Source organism: Hyperoodon ampullatus (genome assembly GCF_949752795.1).
Source record: "Hyperoodon ampullatus genome assembly, chromosome: 18".
Lineage (NCBI taxonomy): Eukaryota > Metazoa > Chordata > Mammalia > Artiodactyla > Ziphiidae > Hyperoodon > Hyperoodon ampullatus.
In genome coordinates, this window is record NC_136931.1 from 15,051,824 (window position 1) to 15,072,724 (window position 20,901).

The 20,901-nt window shown below is 37.6% G+C and overlaps 1 protein-coding gene across 2 annotated transcripts in view; it reads right to left on the reverse strand.

Moving 5' to 3' along the window:
- Nucleotides 1–1,311: 1,311 nt before the first annotated feature.
- The window catches only part of AP1G1 (adaptor related protein complex 1 subunit gamma 1), a gene marked incomplete at both ends in the record, with an annotated part of 49,692 nt that continues 30,102 nt past the window's right edge, over nt 1,312–20,901 (reverse strand). For both annotated transcript variants that reach the window (XM_079723497.1, XM_079723498.1), the window contains 12 exons: nt 1,312–1,413; nt 2,281–2,379; nt 5,026–5,186; nt 5,307–5,414; nt 9,612–9,738; nt 9,930–10,071; nt 10,941–11,045; nt 12,002–12,129; nt 12,743–12,832; nt 13,007–13,129; nt 17,600–17,654; nt 18,392–18,532. In XM_079723497.1, the coding sequence (XP_079579623.1) occupies nt 1,312–1,413; nt 2,281–2,379; nt 5,026–5,186; nt 5,307–5,414; nt 9,612–9,738; nt 9,930–10,071; nt 10,941–11,045; nt 12,002–12,129; nt 12,743–12,832; nt 13,007–13,129; nt 17,600–17,654; nt 18,392–18,532 (1,381 nt within the window). The remainder of the gene's footprint in view (nt 1,414–2,280; nt 2,380–5,025; nt 5,187–5,306; nt 5,415–9,611; nt 9,739–9,929; nt 10,072–10,940; nt 11,046–12,001; nt 12,130–12,742; nt 12,833–13,006; nt 13,130–17,599; nt 17,655–18,391; nt 18,533–20,901) is intronic.

Below are 20,901 nucleotides of genomic sequence, written 5' to 3' on the forward strand. Positions count from 1 at the left end.
GAAAGGATATTCCTACCCTATGGTGTCTATAAGACTTCCTCTGACATAGGGGGCAAGGAAGCTACAAGGCTTCATTCCAACACCATAAAGTACGATATAGGAAAGATTTCTTTAACTGTGTGGTCTTTATTTCAGTGCCAGTGTTACAGATACAACACAAATGTTCCAGTTAGAAGAAGGAATTCAAACGGAATGCCAAGGTCCAAGCCAGGCTCAGGAAATAAAAAGGGAGATTTGGAGTAATGGAGATGATGACTCCAATATGCTCTAGAGTGAATCAGATACTCACTCTTCCTGTGGGCAAAGGTGCTTTCGTTAAGGAGTCTGTACTTTAAAAGTGGCAGACTCCTCTTTCTACCCATTTACCATAGTTCAGGCAAGTTATGGGTTTGGGAGAAACTTTAAAATTTGTAGTGGGAATAGGGGCATTAATAACTATTAATATAGCTTTTGTAAACTGTCCACTTTGCACTTTAAGGGGGATCAATTTTGAAAATCATGGAGAGTACTCATGACTACAGCTAAAGAATGCAGAGAAAGGGGGGCTGGAAGAGCCTTTGAAGTTTCTATTACAAATAGAGCACCATATCCTTCATGCCAAATCTAAACAAAAGCTCTTTTTAACTGCATCTGTCCAGTGTTTACAAATAACCTTTCAAGGTCTGACCAGTTCTTGGTAACAAACATACATACATGTGTGTGTCTGTCTGTATACAGTAATGCACAGAAAAGGCTACCAGGAGCCTAATGCCTCTTTCAAACATTGGGGGAACCAGTAGAAAAAGGCAAGGCTCCCTCATGTCCACTGTTACATTTCCGTTCTCAATGCCAGATGTAAAAAGCGCCTGAAGATGGTAACCCAGCTAGTGAGGAGTAAATACCCCACCTCGCCCAGTCCACAGAGAAACACAGTAAAAAGAAGGGGCAACTCTTTGCTGCAGAGACAGAGTGAGTGTCTTCTTGCCATGAATTCCAGTCCTCTCCTCCAGACCAGCTGCTTATTTCCTCAGGGGCTCAGGGAATGTTGATTCTGGCTGTAAATGTAGGAGGGGTGGAGAAGTGCAGAAAAAGGAGAGGAGGAGGAAGAGTGCAAAGTAGCCTCCAGAAGCAGCCGGCCTCAACAGTGGAGGAGAGGAGGTTAGTCTTTAACAACGCTTCAAGGTCAGCAATAACTTTAGGAAAATCCTCCTCAACAGTTCTCTTCAGCTCCTCATGCCCATGGTACAGTTGGGGGGGACTTGCAGCGATCACAATCTCCTTCCCAGAGTTCCTTTGATTGAGTGGGATAAGAATGAGAATGGTGCTGGACCCTCATTGCCAGGACTGAGGGGGAAAGTTGTTCACCTCTGCTAGATCTTGCATTGCTGAGCCCTTGTGATTATATGTGAGCTTGATCCGCATTCGCAGCTGTTGCTGTGAGAAGAAAAGAGAATAAAAAATTACACACTGAAATAAAATCTTTAGAATCTGTACAGTCTACAAATAGACTTTTAATCTTAGAAAACACATATTATTTTAAAGCAGAACTCCCTTAAAAATGAAACACAGGCAAAAAACAACAACAAAAACCACCTAGTACTCTCTAGCTATTAGCCAACATCATGCAGTCAAGTAGAGAAAATGCATCTCCAGAACTCACTGTTGGCTTCAATTCTAGAACCACATTAACAGGACAGAACCACTCAGGAGCATTTTCACAGTAACATTTGCTAAGTGCTTTTCTCAAAGATTCAACACTTGTATCCAATTTTCTAGAAAAATGAGGTAAACGTACTCACCTTATGCTCTACATTCAGATATACTGGTTGCTTTGTCACCCTCCCGAGGCAAAAAACTAGACTTTTAAGCCTCTAAATAGAGAAATCTTTAAATGTGCATTTTAAAGATTTTTTTTTGATGTGGACCATTTTTAAAGTCTTTATTGAATTTGTTATAATATTGCTTCTGTTTTACGTTTTGGTTTTTTGGCCACGAGGCATGTGGGATCTTAGCTCCCCGACCAGGGGTCAAACCCACACCCCCTGCATTGGAAGGTGAAGTCTTAACGACTGGACCATGGGGAAGTCCTCTAAGTGTGCATTTTAATAAGATGCCACTAAACCATTTTGTGTATCTGGGCTTCACTTATTATCTACAAAAGAACAAGGAGGTTAGACCAGACATTTTAAAAGATTTCTTTTCTGCTGTGAGTCAGAAAAACCTTTGAGAAACAAAGCAAATTTTATTTCAGGGAATATGCTTACACCTTGCTCGGATAATGTCTTCAAATGTGCTACTCACCTTCTGTGGGTTCAGAACTTTAATGACTTGTGTGATGGTCCCCGTATTAAATGCTGGGACAATGCTGCTGCTAGGAGACAGAAGCTGCAGCTGGAATGTCTGGGGGGAACAAAGGGCACTCTTCAGAAAAATACACTTAACACTATGTCAGAGATGTCAACAAATACAGTCAGACACGCAGATGATGGTTCAATTACCAGATTTACCTACTACTAAATTCTATTTGTTTTTCAGATATCAGCAATTCACAGCATGTGGGCTATCACTTCATGGCATTTATAAAACGCCATTGTTTCTAGCAATGAGCTACCTTTCCTTCCTGGTAGAAGCAACTTTAGCCTACCACTTTTCAAAAAGTAACCAATTCTTGTTCTGGCGACCTCACTTAATAGTAACTGATCAACTATGTACGTAAAAAAACAAAACAAAACAAACAACAGCAACAAAAAAAAACGGGTACCTGTGGTTAAAAAAAACTAGAAAGAAATGAAAAGCTTTCTAAAAATAGTAAACCAGCACACTAGTCACCAACTACGCGCCTTCAAACTTTTGTGTATCTGGACGGTTGGGATCAGAGACTTGAACCTTTGTTTTCTAAAGCCTATATAATCTGGAATGTGTCAAGGGTTACTCCTACAGGACAGAGGTGAAGGAAAAGTTGAAAAAAGCCAGCTTGTTAATACGTATGTGGAAAACATCAGGATCTCTACATTAGGGACACAAAGCCCTAACAGAAAAATTATGTGCAGAACTAACCCATACAGCAAAAGACCTGGAAAAGCCAAACACCATAATTTATTGAGTACTGGTGGATTTTGTTTGTTTGTTTACAGGGAAGAGAGATAAAAGTGCTATGAGCAAGATAGGTAAGTCATAGTTAGCACAATATAGTACGTATGTAGCTATTTTACAGACTAGGATAAAAAAATTTTTCTTGAAAGTTTAGTCTCCTAAAATATTAGAGAGAGAGGAGAATGAGAGAGACAGAAAGAGAAAGAAGAGAAGAGGGAGAGAGAAAAAGAAAGGGATGGAGGGAGAGAAAAGAGAGAAGGGCAAAGGGGAGAGAAAGAGAGGGAGGGAGGGAAGAAAGGAGGGAAGGAGGTTCGTGGGTCTAGGTCTTCTCTAAGGCCCAAAATTACAAAAGCAGAAATTTAATCTCAATGCACAGGTTTATTACTTTGGGACTTATTCATAAGTCTACTGTCAAGATAAATTATGTAAGCTAAAATATTATTCATTTATTTACATTTATTTCATTAAATGTTAGATGGCATCAATTGTAATTCACACCATTATTTTATATACCACTGAGAAAGAAAATAGGCTGCCAACGAAACTATGACAAGGGTATCAATTTTAAAATGTACCTCAATTTCAGAAATAACAAAAAGTAAAAATAGTATTAGTAGAATCTACGAAATACAACGTTTTGAAGTTCAAGATACATCATGATATGCAAATAGGCATTGTATAGTACAACACCAAGAAGAAGGCCATACTTTAAAGCAGAGACAGTATGTTGCTAGAACAGCAGTGTAAAATAATAAGTATAAAACTCTAAGTTGTAGCAGCTAACATTTACTGAGCACCGAACATATGAAAAGTGCTTACAACAGTACCTGGCACATAAAACTCATTTATTCCTCAAAGGAACCCTATGACGTAGATATCATGATGACACACCCGCTTTGCAAATGAAGAAACTGAGGCATAGAGATTAAGTAACCTGCTTAATGTCATACAACTAGTATTGAAACCACTAACTCTAATGCTTCTAAAACATCTACATTATTCTGACTCCTAAAAATCCAAGTAAAGAAGGTTGCAAAGTCAGCAGTAACCACAAGTAAAAGGTCTTCAATTTCCAAAATTGTGTTGTCTGAATGTCATACTTCACATGTCACTGAAAAGATCAGATTAGCCTAATCTATCCCAGGGGTTGGTAAAATATGCTCCATGGGCCAAGCATGAACTGACACCTCTTTCTGCAAGTGTTTTATTGGAACAGAGCCACCACCTTTATATATCACCCATGACAGTTTTGGCACTATGACAGCATATAGCCTAAAATACTTACTATCTCGTCTTTTACAGAAAAATTTTGCCCACTCCTCATTCTACGTTTTCCTTTTTCAAAACTTTTCATTATTCAATGATGAACATAAACACTCCTTAAACTAAGATTTGGTATAAACAAAACTTCAATTTACAAAAACAAGCAGTCATTCCATCAATAGTAAACTAGATGTTAATGAAGGAGGAATGTTTCTCTCACATTATCAAGAGGCAAAAACTTTTAATTCTGATCCAGTGACTAGAAGAGAATATCAAATACATGAAGTCTCTCATCTTGATTGAACTTTAATTCCACGTTAAATTTGTGTTTTTTAGGTCTTTACCACTGTACTGCTGAACCCCAACCTATCCTCAGTGCCCTGAGCATTCATGAATCACCTTGTAGAATTCTGCTCTGTCGCTATTAGGCTGCCCTTCCTTTATCCTACAATACTAACTGTAAGAATATCTTTGACTAAGCCGAAAGTATTCATTAAAAATGACATGCTTAGTTAAAAAAAAATGACATGCTTTAATGAACCATAATAGTTACATTACTGTTAGTTTGAGTTAAATCTGCAAACTTAGTTTAATCTCTGAACATTAAAATATATACCTTACCAAATACATAAAAAAATAATCAGCCAATTTTTAATTCAAGGAAAAAGGCCAAGAAGACAATTATAGTACCTTTGGTACTGCAGCCTGGAAAACAAAGTCCGTCATGTCCAGCTCTGTGCTGTTGGAGGCCTGTATCGTTATCACTGTGACACTGGGGTTGGTGTTTGACCGTTCAAAGGTGAATTCTATCTTCAAGCCATTCTTACTGTATGCTGTGATGGAGGGGATGCCTGTGAAAGCACAGGGAGATCAGTCTAATTGTAGTCAGCCTAATGCTTGCAAAATTATTACTTCCTTTCTTCAACAACTACCTCTCATTGCTCTAATGATGATAATACCAGTGATCGTACCTGTAGCAATGTCATTGAAGAGAGGCTGTGATGAAAGCCCATCCAACAAGAAGGGGGGCTGGGATATCTGTGGGACTGAGGCAGGGGCGGGAGCAGCAGCTGGAGCACCTAAATGAAACATCCCAAAGTTAGGTCAATCTTAGCCAGAATGACAAATCTCACCAAGAAAATATGGAAGAAAATTATCATGATCTCAAATTAAGGAAAGGATGCCTTAAACAAGATGCAAAAATCATAAACCATAAAAATAACTAAAAATTCAAATACTTTAAAATGAATAACTTCTGTTCATTAAAAAATACCATAAAAAAATAGACCAGGGCTTCCCTAGTGGCGCAGTGGTTGAGAGTCTGCCTGCCGATGCGGGGGACATGGGTTCATGCCCCGGTCCGGGAAGATCCCACATGCCGCAGAGCGGCTGGGCCCGTGAGCCATGGCCGCTGAGCCTGTGCGTCCGGAGCCTGTGCTCCCCAACGGGAGAGGCCACAACAGTGAGAGGCCCGCATTCCGCAAAAAAAAAAAAAAAAAAGATCAAAGGCAGAAGAAAATGTATGCTACAAAATAACAAATGGATGAGCACCTAGAACTATAAATATCTTTTACAAATCAATAAGGAAAAAAGTTAACCTAATTTAAAAGTGGTAAGAGAAATGAACAAGCATTTCACAAAAGAAGGAATGCTTTGATTAATTCTTGCATATTTACACAGGGAGACACGTTACAAAAAGTGTGCATAGCAAGATAATTTCTAACAATGAAATTCTGGAAACAAAATGTCCATCATCAAAATAATGGGTAAGTAGGGCTTCCCTGGTGGCGCAGTGGTTGAGAGTCCGCCTGCCGATGCAGGGGACACGGGTTCATGCCCCGGTCTGGGAAGATCCCACATGCCGCGGAGCAGCTGGGCCCGTGAGCCATGGCCGCTGAGCGTGCGCATCCGGAGCCTGTGCTCCGCAACGGGAGAGGCCACAACAGTGAGAGGCCCACATACCGCAAAAAAAAAAAATAATAATAATGGGTAAGTAAATTGTGGTACACTGACAAAATAAAATGCTATACATAAACAGCAGTAAAAATGTGAATGCACTAGAAATGCATTTAACATGGATTATTCACAAATACAATGTTTAGCAAAAAAAGGTATAAAAAAAAGTACACATGCAGTTGGATACCAGTTCTGGAAAGGCAAAAAATGGCAAAACAATACTACACACTGTATCATTCTAGAAATACACATGAATGGTAAACACCAAAGCTAACACTATTTTAGAATAGATAGTAGTTACCTCTGGGATCAAGAGGGAAGGAGATAAGGGGGCAGTACATAGGGAATGTCAACTCTCTTAGTAACATTTTATTTTACAAGCTAAGTAGATCAAGGCATTTATTAATTTTAACACACACACACACATTGAGAGAGGTGGTGTGGAGTGGGGGAAAGAAATCATCAGATTATCATACTTATTTGATCCTTCCAAATAAGAACAAGTTAAGGAGGGCCAGGGATAGAACATGACCATGAACTGACAGAAATCAAGATTCTAAGAAGAGGCATAAGAAAATGCAGCAAAAGAAAGAGAATGCATTTTATGCTTAAATAGATTTCAAACTACTTATAAAATTAACTGAAATTTACACCATTTAAAAAGTTCACAAAATGAAATAAAGGCTGAATTAGCTTAAAAAAATAATACCCAAGTACACTCGAAAAAAAAATCACATACTAAAAATTAGCAAGGAAGGTAGAAATACATATGGCTAAGCAAAGCACAAGGAGCTAAAACAAATGTGCACACCAAAGGATGTGCAGTCAAGCAGATTACCAATGAAGAATATAAACAAATATTCATATAGTTATCCTAGTTTTTATAAAAATAATCTAGTATTTTTCCCATAATTTCCATTTTCAAAACAATTTTAGAAACGTGTTCCCATGGAAAATCACAGGCTACCCAAGACACATAGGCAACATGAGTCCCTAAGTCCCTCAAATTTTAGCTTTTTTTCTCCTGCAATGGTACAATACGTAGTCTTGAGAAACAACAGAAACTCACTGCTCCAGTTCCTCTAAAAGCTCATACTAAATTTATTTCCTACTTTCTACTGATTTAAATTACTGTGCATTATGATATGACTGTAATGATGGCTTAAAGAATCTAGAACTCAAAATTTTTTTACTTAAAAATAAAAAAAAGGGAAAACGTGTTTAAACTCATTATGAATAAGGAAAGGAAAATCTAGACTTTTTACTTTTTCATTTAACACTAGAAAAACAAGAAAGTCAGAACAAAAACAAAACATTAAGACCCCATGATAAATGAGTTGAAGGATACAAAAGGAATGTACGAAAAGGAAATTCATGTATAATGTACATATGGATAAATATAAAACATTCCCGTGATTGAAAAAATAAAAATTAACAAAATGATAGCATCAATCTTTCAACTGTTAGGGCTTTTTTAAAAAGATGATAATATTTATGACTATACAGTGAAACTCATGGCCATATACACTGAGGAAACGATAAATAATTTACCAAATGCCTACTATGTGTCATGCATATACTAAGTCACTATTCCTCATAATACCCTATGATGTTAAGCATTTATCCTCTTACTTTAAACAGATTCAGACAGATTAAGCCTAACTTAACTTAGCCTAAGAATGTAAACCCAAAATAAATTTGGACAAATTTATGTAATAACGATATTTGTTGAGGCATCAGTTATGATAAGAAAAATATGGAAACAAACAAAATGCCCAATAGTAAGGAATTGAATAAATAATGGTTCAAACTTCTTAATGAAATATTAGACAACCATTTAAAATTATAATTGGTAAGATTATGTACTAACATGGAAATGCTATTATGTTAATAAATAAAGCATATCATCTGTACACTACGGTTTGTTTGTTTGTTTTGGCCATGCCGCACAGCTTGCAGGATCCTAGTTCCCTGACCAGGGACTGAACCCAGGCCCTAAGCAGTGAAAGCGCATATAGTCCTAACCACTGGACTGCCAGGGAATTCCCCATACACTATGTTTTAAACATGGGATTGTTTTTGTTTTTCCATATATCTAGGATAGCTTTGGCATCTCAAGATTTGAAATTGACTATTTGTAAATGGCTCTAAGTACATGACAAGTAACATTTTGAAATTTTGTTAAGACAAATATAAACCATAAGCTCTGGGAGGCTGCTAGGTTAGGAAAAAAATGATTTAGCTTGTGATAGCCAGTCTAGATGAGCATTCAACATCTTTATCCTATGGCTGTTTTCTATGTAAGGTCATGTATGCTGTAACTCTCCATTATACTTTTAAAGAAGTCACTTAAGATAGAAATTATATGCTACAGTGATACTCTTGGACTCTTTTTTTTTAATTTATTAATTTAATTTATTTATTTTTGGCTGTGTTGGGTCTTCATTGCTGCACGCGGGCTTTCTCTAGTTGCGGTGAGTGGGGGCTACTCTTTGTTGCGGTATGCAGGCTTCTCATTGCGATGGCTTCTCTTGTTGTGGAGCATGGTCTCTAGGCATGCGGGCTTCAGTAGTTGTGGCACATGGGTTCAGTAGTTGTAGCTCGCGGGCTCTAGAGCGCAGGCTCAGTAGTTGTGGTGCACGGGCTTAGTTTGCAGCATGTGGGATCTTCCCGGACCAGGGTTCGAACCCATGTCCCCTGCATTGGCAGGCGGATTCTTAACTACTGTGCCACCAGGGAAGCCCTCTTGGACTCTCTTGAACTCTTGTGTTCACAATATCTCTGAACACATTAATTACAAATGTCTACTACATATAAATAAAGATAAGATATTCCCAACTGAAAAGTTATGTTTGAATATTATAACCATGGATGACTTTCTCCTTCTGTTGCTTTAATACCAAGGAGAGAGAGAGAGGGAGAGAGAGGGAAGGAGGAAAACAAGTTGACATCTCTCTAGTCTCTACAAATGGCCACAGTTCTTGGAAACTAACCATGAGTAGAAAGAAACCTAGAAAAAGTAATGTATTTCTTGGGATGTATTTCTTTTCTAACCTGAGACAGTCCTTTCTATCTTAAAATGCTATGAGTAATTTACTCTCCAAAAAATTTAAAATTAGACTTTAAGGAATCCCTATTAATTATCTCTAGAGTATTAGTATGGCAACATATCCCAGATGTTGTGAAGACTCTTGCTTTTCACTTAGCCTCTCCCATCTTCAACTGTTTCATGTGCTAGATAGAAAGGCTATGTTCAGTGTAGTTTTTCCCTAAGGCCCTTATCCCTAACCAAGCATGAAATAACTCTAGTCTGGCCTCACCTGTAAGGTTGATGTCTCCCAGCAAATCAAGAAGTTCTCCACCAGCAGAAGCTGGTTTGCTTGTAGGTGCAGTTGGAATAACAGGTGTTATATCATTTCCTCCCAACAAATCCAATAAATCATTGGCCTAAACAAGGAAATAAAATCTTATTCATTAGTCATTGCCTAATCTGTATCTGATGCAAAGCCCTTTCAACACTTAAAAATAAAGAAGAGAACCATCAATCAATCCAGGAACATTGAAGGCAATCAGCTAAGAGATAGGTTCTAAGGAACTATAAGATCACGAAGATCCCCAGATAAGCAAGGGAAAGCTACCTGGCTGGTGGGCTGTGGCCCAGAGGGTGGTGGCTTGGTCTCTAGAGGAGCTGGTTCTGTCTCTCCATTTGTTTGCACAATCTCAGTAGGGCCATTTGTGGTCACTTTTTCCATGACAGGCATTCTCTCAAGCAGGGCAGACCTGAAAGAATCTGAAGTGGTTAAATTCTAGGCAGTTAACCTAGCTTCCCTACCCAAAACAATCAGTGTAACTATACTGGAGCCAAACATGTAGAGACATCTCCCCTCCCCACATCCCAACACAGACACTAAAATAGAAGCTGGATTACAAGAATACATGACCTAAATTCCTGGCTGGATTAAGGGCAGGCAAGAAACACTGAATGGACAAACTGTCCCTCTAAATCCCGAGAGACTAGGAATTCTCAGTGATAGAGAAATGGGAATGAAAGAAAGGCAAATAAGTATGTATTAGCAGTTTCCAATCAAGAAGATACTGGGGCTTCCCTGGTGGCACAGTGGTTGACAGTCCGCCTGCCAATGCAGGGGACACGGGTTCGTGCCCTGGTCCGGGAAGATCCCATATGCCGCAGAGCGGCTGGGCCCGTAAGCCATGGCTGCTGAGCCCGTGCTCCGCAATGGGAGAGGCCACAATAGTGAGAGGCCTGCGTACCGCAAAAAAAAAAAAAAAAGATACTGCATAACAGAAGACACTGCACACCAAAATGTTAATAGTAATGATATCTGAATGCGATTCTCTTGAGAAAAAACAACTCCCACTTCTTCACCAAATAAAATGGAAAATGAAACAAACTTTCTCTACCAAAAGAAAGGTGAGAAGGGGACTAAATGAACATAGTTCACTTATTTCTTTAGAGGCTAGGCAGAATAGAAGATGGACAAAACACAAGGGGCCAAGCAGTTAGAACTAAACAGAGTTTTGAAGTCCGGCTAATAAAGAACGAGGGATGAATCTCCTTTATGGGTTTATCATGACAATTTGTTTGAGATGCTAAGAGGCACATGCATTGTTTACTTTCTTTTACTTACCTCATATGGTCATATTTCTTAAAAAGTGCATTATATTCTACTGCCCTCTGCTGGAGCTCCACATCAATGCTGCTTCCATAGATGGAAACCACTTTCTTAATTCGGCTTTGGGATAAAATGACAAACAAATTCAAATACCCAAAAGAAAGTCCGTAAACAAGCAGAGAGGATAATGTTTGAAACAGAGGTTTCTGGTTAAAATTTTGAAATGCTCTTTTCTTAATGTACATAACTTTTCAAAAACAAAACACTTTTCCTTTATGTTCATTCATCTGACATATAGCTCAAGACCATCATACTTATTACCATCATACTTATTCTATTTGTAATGCTAGATTTTGTCTGTTAAATATCTCATACCCTAAAATTTGCGAGACAAAAGTACCGATTATTAATCTGCTACAAAAGAATAAATTTATAGTGTTCACTCTCTTCTTTAATAACTTTAAAATAAGCTTTTATCAACAAATGGGTCATGGCATCAGACTTCTTTCAACAAAAGGTCATTACCTGACACCAAATTCTTCTACTTCACAATTTAAATAGTAAAAAATACCATTCTTCATGAGGCTTAACATTAAAAATTAAAGCAGAAGGTCTAAGAGAACTAAGTTTAAATATGCTTGGCTGGGAGACTGATCCAAGAATTGACTTTTAGTCAAAATAGTAAAAAAAAAAAAAAAAGCAAAAATTTAAAAAGTTAAACACCAAAACCTTCACAATTTTCTTCCTATTCAGACATCTCAAAATATTATAATAAACCAGAACCCTTATATGGGAAAATAAGTTCGCTACTTTAAAAGAGAAAACAGGCATCAGAAACCTGATTTTAAAAACATTACTTTTTACCTCCAAAATACGCAATGGTGGGATAGGGGGATGACAGGGAGCAAAGTATAGATAAAATAAGGATTAACCATGAAATGATGATTGTTATTGAGGAATAAAGGTATATGCAATTGATTTTACTATTCTACTTTTGCTTTTGCTTGAAATTTCCATAATAAAGTTTTTAAAAATTACAAAACAACATGTTCACCCTACTTTTTCTCCATACTCACTTTACAGTACAGGTGAATCGAGTAGAAAGCTTCATAATGGCAGTGAGGGCGTAACCTCGTGTCACAGAGGTGGACATATTAGAGATTAGGACACTTTCTAAAATATCCAACACTTCATCCTCTGTTACCTGTGCAGAAAAAAAAAAAAAGACAATGTAAGATGAATTTTAACTGTAAATATCTACATCTGATGTTAAGTCACAGGATGCCACCAGAAAAGACAATCCTGCCATCATTACCAAAGCTTCTAACACAATCTGTGCTTTACTAGGGTAACTGTACAACCTAACCCACCAACCAGAAGCATGTAGGAGGGAGGTAAAAAGGATGGAAAATACCCATTGGGGGCTGAGAGGCATTTTATGACTTTCAGAGGCAGGAGACGCAGAAAGGAAAAAGATACACAGAGTTAAAGTGCTGTTGCCACAACTCCTCTGAAATCCAGTCCTTTAATGAGCAAATGGAAATATGGATACACTCTCATTTCTTCTTATCAGTCAGAGGGTAAGAGAAACAATGTAAGTCAGTCTGCTGGGATGGGGGGTAAGTCCTAAACGCAGTTTTAATATCTCACAATGGCCCAGTAAGTTCCAACTCAAAAATCAGCAGGTTTTCCAATGTAATTCTGGAATTGCTTCTTTAAAAAGTTTTCAAGGTATCAATCTCAACTCATTAAACACTACTCTCTTAAAACCAAAAACATTGTTCTTCCCCTCCTTAACCAAGAGTGACAAAGGGTACCTGAATAGGCTCTTCCTCTTCACATTGGCCAGACACAAGAAGATCTCCATATTCACCTATACACCAGGCAGCTACTTGCACCAAAGGTTGCTGTCAAAAGAAAGTCACCGTTTGTCAAAGATTTCAGTCCTTTAAAGGATTAATACAAATCACAGGTCATCTAACCATAAAGGTCAAAACTGACGCACCTCTAGAGTGACAGTAGTAATAAGAGCATATCAGGAAAATAAAGGGCAATTTTCCCCCAAAAGTGAAAGTACTTACCTGAGAATAATCACCAAGAATTGCTTTGTACAAGCGCTGGACAGTATAGGCATGCATCTCCACGCTATTGGTTATTAACTGGATCAAGTTGGGAACTGCATCATCACGAACATAGCTTCCTGCCTAAAAGGAAATGTGGACAGTTACCCCTAGAAACACACAGTAATAATAAGAAATGTTAGCTAGTATTGTTGCTGTTCAAAGGAGACTACTACAAAACACCCTCAAAGATAAAGTTGTTTCCAATTCTCATGTTCATAAGCAGTTCAAACTTCAAAGTCTTTTTTTTTTTTACTGGAGTATAGTTGACTTACAATGTTGTGTTACTTTCAGGTGTACGGCAAAGTGAATCAGTTATACATACACATATATCCACCCTTTTTTAGATTCTTTTCCCATACAGGCCATTTCAGAGTATTGAGTACAGTTCCCTATGCTCTACAGTAGGTTCTTATTAGTTACCTATTTTATATATAGTAGTGTGTATATGTCAATCCCAATCTCCCAATTTATCCCTCCCCCATTAAAGTCTTATTTAAATGAATATTCTAAAGTTTTAAGATTTTATAAAAAATAAAAACTTCTGTTCGTCCAAAGTAAAAAAAAAAAAAAAAAAAAAAAAGGTTTAAAATTTAAGAAAGGGCTTCTCTACTCAAAACAGGTAAGGTCTACGATTACAAAAATTTAAGAAATACATTCACTGGGAACTTAATTACAACAACCTCTCCCTTCCCACAACTCACCAACACAGGTGTTAAAATCACATGAGCTAGCTATAGTAGTCACGCTACTCTGGGGGATGGAGAAAGGAGTGTACATGAACAGTTCAAAAAGGCTTGTTAAATAAGATGAGACTGAAATAAATAGTAACTTTTAAAGAACCTGAGTTTAGGGGACTTCTTTGGTGGTCCAGTGATAAAGAATCTGCCTTCCAATGCAGGGAATGTGGGTTCGATCCCTGGTCGGGGAACTAAGATCTCACATGCTGCAGGGCTTAGAACTAAGCCCATGCGCCTCAACAAGACAGCCCACATGCTGCAAACTACAGAGCCCACGCACTCTGGAGCCTGCGTGCCACAACTAGAGAGAGAAAACCCGCACACCACAACTAGAGAGAAGCCCTTGCACCACAATGAAGAGCTCACACGTCGCAACGAAAGATCCCGAGTGCCTCAAGAAGATCCTGTGTGCCGCAACTAAGACCCGACGCAGCCAAATAAATAAGCAAACAAACAAATAAAAAACCCGAGTTTATTCACACTCCTTTAAAAACTAGAGTTTATAAATATTATAGAACCAATAAGTAGTCCCAGGAATAGGAAATATTTTGTATTTAATTATCCACACTTAAAAAAAAAAAAGAAAACCTTGATCTCTTTATTGTGCTCTTGACTAGTAGAATCTTGAGATTTACAACCACAAAAACAAAATACAGCTATTTAACCTATGAGGAAACTAAATTTTGGCCTTATCAGAGCATGATGATAACCAGGCTGCACAGGACATACAAACAGTGGAACCTGTGCCTAATATCAGCCCACCTTGGTCAATCTCTCATTACTGGACAGAAGAGTTGATCTGATTTACAAGACTGAGACCAGGCCTACCCATGTGTACTTTAGAGAGGAAAAAGACAAAGAAAAAATCCCAGGTGGCTGGGATACCCACTCCTGTTAAGAAACACAAAGACAGAGGGGGAAGTTTAGGGAAATGGTCAAAAAGGAAAGGTGAGAAGCTAAAAAGCAGGTAATTAGTGGTGTGACTTAGATATTTACATTCTTCCCTAATAGGAAAAAGCAGAGTGTGTTTTATTATTTTTTATTTTTTAAATAAATTTATTTATTGTATTTATTTGTTAATTTTTGGCTGCATTGGGTCTTTGTTGCTGCGAGCCGGCTTTCTCCAGTTGCAGTGAGTGGGGGGCTACTCTTCATTGCGGTGCACGGGCTGCTCATTGCGGTAGCTTCTCTTGTTGCAGAGCCCAGGCTCTAGGTGCGCGGGCTTCAGTAGTTGTGGTACGTGGGCTTCAGTAGTTGTGGCTCGCGGGCTTAGTTGCTCCATGGCATGTGGGATCCTCCTGGACCAGGGATCGAACCCATGTCCCCCTGAATTGGCAGGCAGATTCTTAACCACTGCGCCACCAGGGAAGCACAAGCAGAGTGTTTTAAATGAGAGAAAGCATCAACATGATCTAATTGACATTTATAGACCACGCCATTCAACAACAGCAGAATACAAATTCTTCTCAAGCTCACACAGAACATTCATCAAGACAGATCACATTCTGGGCCATTAAAAATAAATTTAAAAGAACAGAGGGACTTCCCTGGTGGTCCAGTGGTAAAGAATTTGCCTTCCAATGAAGGGGACACGGGTTCAATCCCTAGTCGGGGAACTAAGATCCCACATGCCGCGTGGCAACTAAGCCCACGCACCACAACTACTGAGCCCACACAACACCTCAACTAGAGACCCTGAGTGCCACAAACTACAGAGCCCACGCGCCACAACTAGAGAGAGAAAAATCCAAACGTCACAACTAGAGAGAAGCCTCCGTGCCACAACTAGAGAGAAGCCCACGCTCCGCAATGAAGAGCCCCTGTGCCACAACAAAAAGATCCCGCGTGCCACAATGAAGACCCAATGCAGCCCAAGATAAAAATAAATAAATAAAATAAATATTTTAAAATAAATAAATAAAATAGAAATCATGCAAAATTAAACTAGAAATAAGTAATATAAAGATGGCTGAAAAGTCCCCAAATATTTGGAAATTAAAAAACACACTACTAAATAACACATGGATCAAAGAAAACATCAGGAACAGAAAACTATAGACCAATATCTCTCATCAACACAGATGCAAATATCCTTTAAAAAATTAGAAAATCAAATACAACAATAATGCATTAAAAAAAACTATATGTCACAACCATGTGGGATTTATTCCTGATATGGAAGGCTGATTCAGCATTCAAAATTCAATTAATGTAAGCCAACTATACTTCAATTAAATAAATAATTCTTTTAAAAATCAATTAACTTAACTTAGCACATCAATAGGCTAAAGAAGAAAAATCATATGATCATATAAAAAGAGAACATAAATTGATTGGAAAACCGAAAAGTTGGAGCAATTTTTTAAAAAAAGGTTTTGATTTTGATAAACATTTTTCTTCAGGAGCTCTAATTTTTCCCTTCTTTTGGGCCTTATAAAACCCATCGTATCTTTTGTTAGAATATAATTTCCCAATTAAGTATACTGACTTTTAAACTTTTACAAAATTAATTCATTGTAGGTAAACTATTTAATTGAAATTTTTAAAATTTCAATGGTATCATTCCCTCCTACAGATGTTTCATAATTTACTTAACCCATGCCCATTTGGAGACTCCTAGGTGTTTCCAGCTTTCCCCTATTATAAATAAGATTAGGATGAACACTTCTGTATATACATTTTTGTACAGTGACCTTTTATTTTTCCAACAGAAAGTTCTAAAAACAGAATTAATAGAGTACTGCCTGTTCTCTATTTTCTAACTAGCACTAGGAATTAGATTAAAAAGTATGACAAGTGAAAAATGACACCTCACTTTTATTTTATTTACTATCTCTTTAAGAGTAAGGGTATTTTTCAATGTTAACTAGCCATTTCTTCTTTTGTCAAATGTCTGTTCAAATGCCAGTTTTTCCTTTAGTGTTTTACTTTTTCCTATTAATTGTAAAGTATTTATAGATTAAAAATATTAACACACTGTCATATGTTACAATGGTTTTTCCCCTAATTGTCATCTGCCTTTTAACTTTGTAGATTTTTTTTCCTTCTGCTATACAAGTTTTAAATTTTAATGTGGTCAACTTTGTCAATGTTTTTTACTTCTGGTGACATAATTAGACATAGATAGTTACACCACTACATTTTCATTTTTACTCTTAAATCTCTCATCTCTGTCTATTAATTGAATGATCGACTGAGAAGCTCCAAAATTCTGGAAGACTACCAAAGAAAGGATATTGTATAAAATCATAATTTAAAATCCAGAATTTAGCCATTCAAAACTTTCCAATGATTTCCTATCATATTCAAAATAAAATCCTAACTCCTGTGAGGCCTTATAGAATCTAGCCCCTGCATCAATCTTACCATTCTCTGCCTCTCTCACTCTACTGGCTTCACTGACCTTCTTGATGCTCTCCAGACAGGTCAAGCTTGTTTGCTACCCTAGGGCTTTGAAACACTTACTGTTCCCTCTGATTTGTACACTCTTCACCCAAATCTTTGCACAGCTCCTCATTTAACCAAGTTCTCTACTCAAATGTTACCTCCTCTGAGTGACCTGCCCTCTTCTACCTAAGACACCTGGCCCACTGCCCCATATCCCATCCTCCTCTGCCATCAATATAGTCCCATATGCTACTTTAGTATTTTTCATAGCATTTTCCCCTGCCTGACAAGAGAGTGTTACATAGTTCCCCACGAATTCCCTATCTCCCCCACTAGAACATAAGCTTCATGAGAACAAGGGCTTTGTCTGACTCGTTAATCGACACATCCAGCCCTTAGTATATGTTGACTTAAGAACACTACTTACCGTTGTCAGAACGCGCATAATTGTGTCTATATGCCACCGTTTGGAAGGTGCATACCTGAGAAAATAATGGCACTAGGTGAAAACACTGGAACCTATAAACTAAGCTCTGCTCAGTGACTTTCAAAAATCCTGTCCTACAGCATTTTTTAGGTTCACAGGTTAAGTGATTATATCTGGACCCATTTCACCTTCAAAACTAGCAGCAATTCCCATTTCAAAGGGTGATGAAATGGTACATAGTCAAATTCAGATGTTCCATGTAATATGCAATAGGAGTTGCTGAGCTGAGAACTGGGGACTCTGTCTCCAGTTTTTCAGAAAATACATCATAAAGTCAGGACAGGAGAGGACAGAGAAGAAAGAAGAAAAGGGACTCTTCCAAGACCCAGGCACACCAGGACTAGAAACTTGCTCCCTTAAATTCACAGTGAAAAGAGGAGAAACAACCATACTACCAAAATCTTGAGGTGCTTCTTCCTAAAAGTTTTACACAGAACCACCATCCAGATGCTGTAACTTTTCTATTCTCTTCATCAAAAGGACATCATAGATGAGAGGTTAAAGAACAGATAAAAGAGGAGATTTTATAAAAGTCGGATTATTTTGGTCTTAGCATAATGCTTAACATTAGATACCGGCTAGAATGGCCTTCTCAAACCTAATTTCTAATGGGAAGCCTGAAATAAATGTTACATGTTTAAACATGTTTACAACATTTCCCCCATGTTTTAAAGATGCTTTCCAAAAAGTTCCAAGCATTTTTTACCAATGAATATAAAAATTAAATCTTACTTTTCTGCAGCAAGGAAGATTCCAGATGCACAGTCTGCTTTAAATTCTGGCTCACATGAATCCAGAAAATAAAGCAATTCCTTCATCATGCCTCGAATATTATTCCCATTTACCAGGGCAAAACTCAATTCCATTGCACGCCTTGCAGGGGGGAGGGAAAAAAAGTTATAATATTTACAGTGGGAATGAAACAAAGACCCAGGTATGTTGTCTTTGAACACCAAGCACTAGTGGATGTATTGATGTCTTTGCATGATCTTATGATCCCAATCTTTGCACATGAGATAACCAAAGTTATCAAATTTATTTTGAACGTTCATCAACACTTTTCTTCAAAAATCCCCAAGAGATATGCTACTAAAGACCAAAAATGCAGTTTGAGTTCAGCAATCTATTCTATGAAGCTGAAATTTAGAATACTTAAAAGGCTCAAAAAGAGAGGCAAAAAAATTATTACCCAATGATAATACCTCTGCATTATTCATTTAAAACATGATATATAGTCACCATACTCTCCTTTTATTACATCCACTTTAGTCCAAAGATGATGTAACATAGTTTACATCAAAAGGTACATAGAAGAGTAGAATAAAAACAAACCTTGAGGGCTAAGTGAAATAAGTTAGAGAAAGACAAATATTGTACAGTATCACTCATATGTGGAAGCTAAAAAAGAGCTGAATGCATAGGAACAGAGACTAGAATGGTGGTTACCAGGGTCTGAGGGGTGGGAAAAATGGGGAGATGTTGGTCAAAGAGCACAAACTTCCACCTATAAGATGAATAAGTTGGGGAGATTTAATGTACAGCATGATGGCTATTGTTAATAACAATGTATTATACACTTGAAAGTTGCTAAGAGAATAGATCTTAAATATTCTCACCATGAAAAAGAAATGGTAAGTATGTAATAGGACGCAGGTGTTAACTAATGCTACAGTGAGAATCAGTTTGCAACAGATAAGTGTGACGAGTCAGTGTGATGGACATCTTTAACTTACACAATTATATCTCAATAAAGCTGGGGAAAAAACTGAAAAAGAGAATAAGAGCCATGAAAAGGAAAAAAAGGGTATGTGTTATGAGAGCAAATAGGAGTTTCTAAAACCGCCTATCAAATTTGGCAATGAAGGCAAATATGGACATGTTTTACATATAAAAGTTATAAGGTTACTACAGGCATCTTTTCACATTTGGTCAATAATGTCAAACATGGCATATAATTAACTTTCAAAAATACCAATTTAATAATACTTTCATCTTAGTTAATCTACAAGCAACAGAAACTCAGTCCTTACAGAAATGCAATAATACCTAATTCTTACACAGTGCTTAAGTACTTTACACATGTTAATCCAGTTAATCCTGCATATAACCTTTTGAAGTGGGTGCTCTTGTATCCACATTTTGCATATGGGACAACTGAAGCACAGGAAGGCTAAGTAACTACACAAAGTTTATTAAGGGCAGAGCTAGGATTTGAAATGACGCTTTCTGGCTCCAGAGTCTAAGCTCCTACTGTTATATAACCTGTCAAAGAGACCCAGGTTTTACTTTTGAAAAGCAAAGCCCAGTCATGAGCTATAGAGAAACAACACAATAGAAGTCAGAAAGTCTGATTTCTATTCCCACGTCTGCCATGTCCAAGGGGTAAGGTTTGGAGTAAGTCATTTGATTCCTTTGGTACTGTATTTTAATCTGCTAATTGGGGATAGAAGTAATTGCCTAGTCTCTTACTGGCTTGCTCTGAGAACCAACTGAGAGACTGCTTATAAATCCTTTGCAAAGTACTATGTAAAAGTTGTTATTACTGACTCTAGGTCTTATCTTTAGTTTGCCCAAGCACTTAGCACCTGTTCTCTGCAAATAAAAGGAACACAATTATCAATGAATATTTGTTAAGTGAATAGTTTCAGAGATCATTTCAAATCTAATTTTTTCTGGTTTGAACAGTAAACCAAAAGTTCACTGAGGCCAACTATAACTAGGTTTTACAAACAACTACAGTTATTCTAAGAAGAGAAACAGTAGAATTACTACATCAAGGAAAAAATATACATGCCTTTTCTAAGTCCTATGTGCTGCCTAAAAGTCATTCCTAGATGCACTGTTCTAAGAAACACGGCCGCCTCTAGTATCTTGAAGTACTGTGAGAAAATGTGTGCTGTCAGCAATTTGAGTTTCAGCATTGTGATAAAACACTCAGCCGATGGATCACTCCGTATTTTCATCCTCCAACACACAGAACACAGTACCTCTGTTGAGTAAACATATGCCCAGCTTATGTGTACCTGTTTTACTCATCAAAGAACCAAGGACAACTTCAGTGTGCACTTCAGTATTCCGTACTGGCCTCTTTCATTAATCTAAACTTCTCCCTGCCAATCCTTTCGAAAAAAGGATTTACTCTGTGAAAATAATGACTAAATACATAAATGTCAACATTCTCCCTCTCAAAACTATTACAAAGTTATCAGGTGATGGGTGGGGAGCAGAATTTTCAATAATCT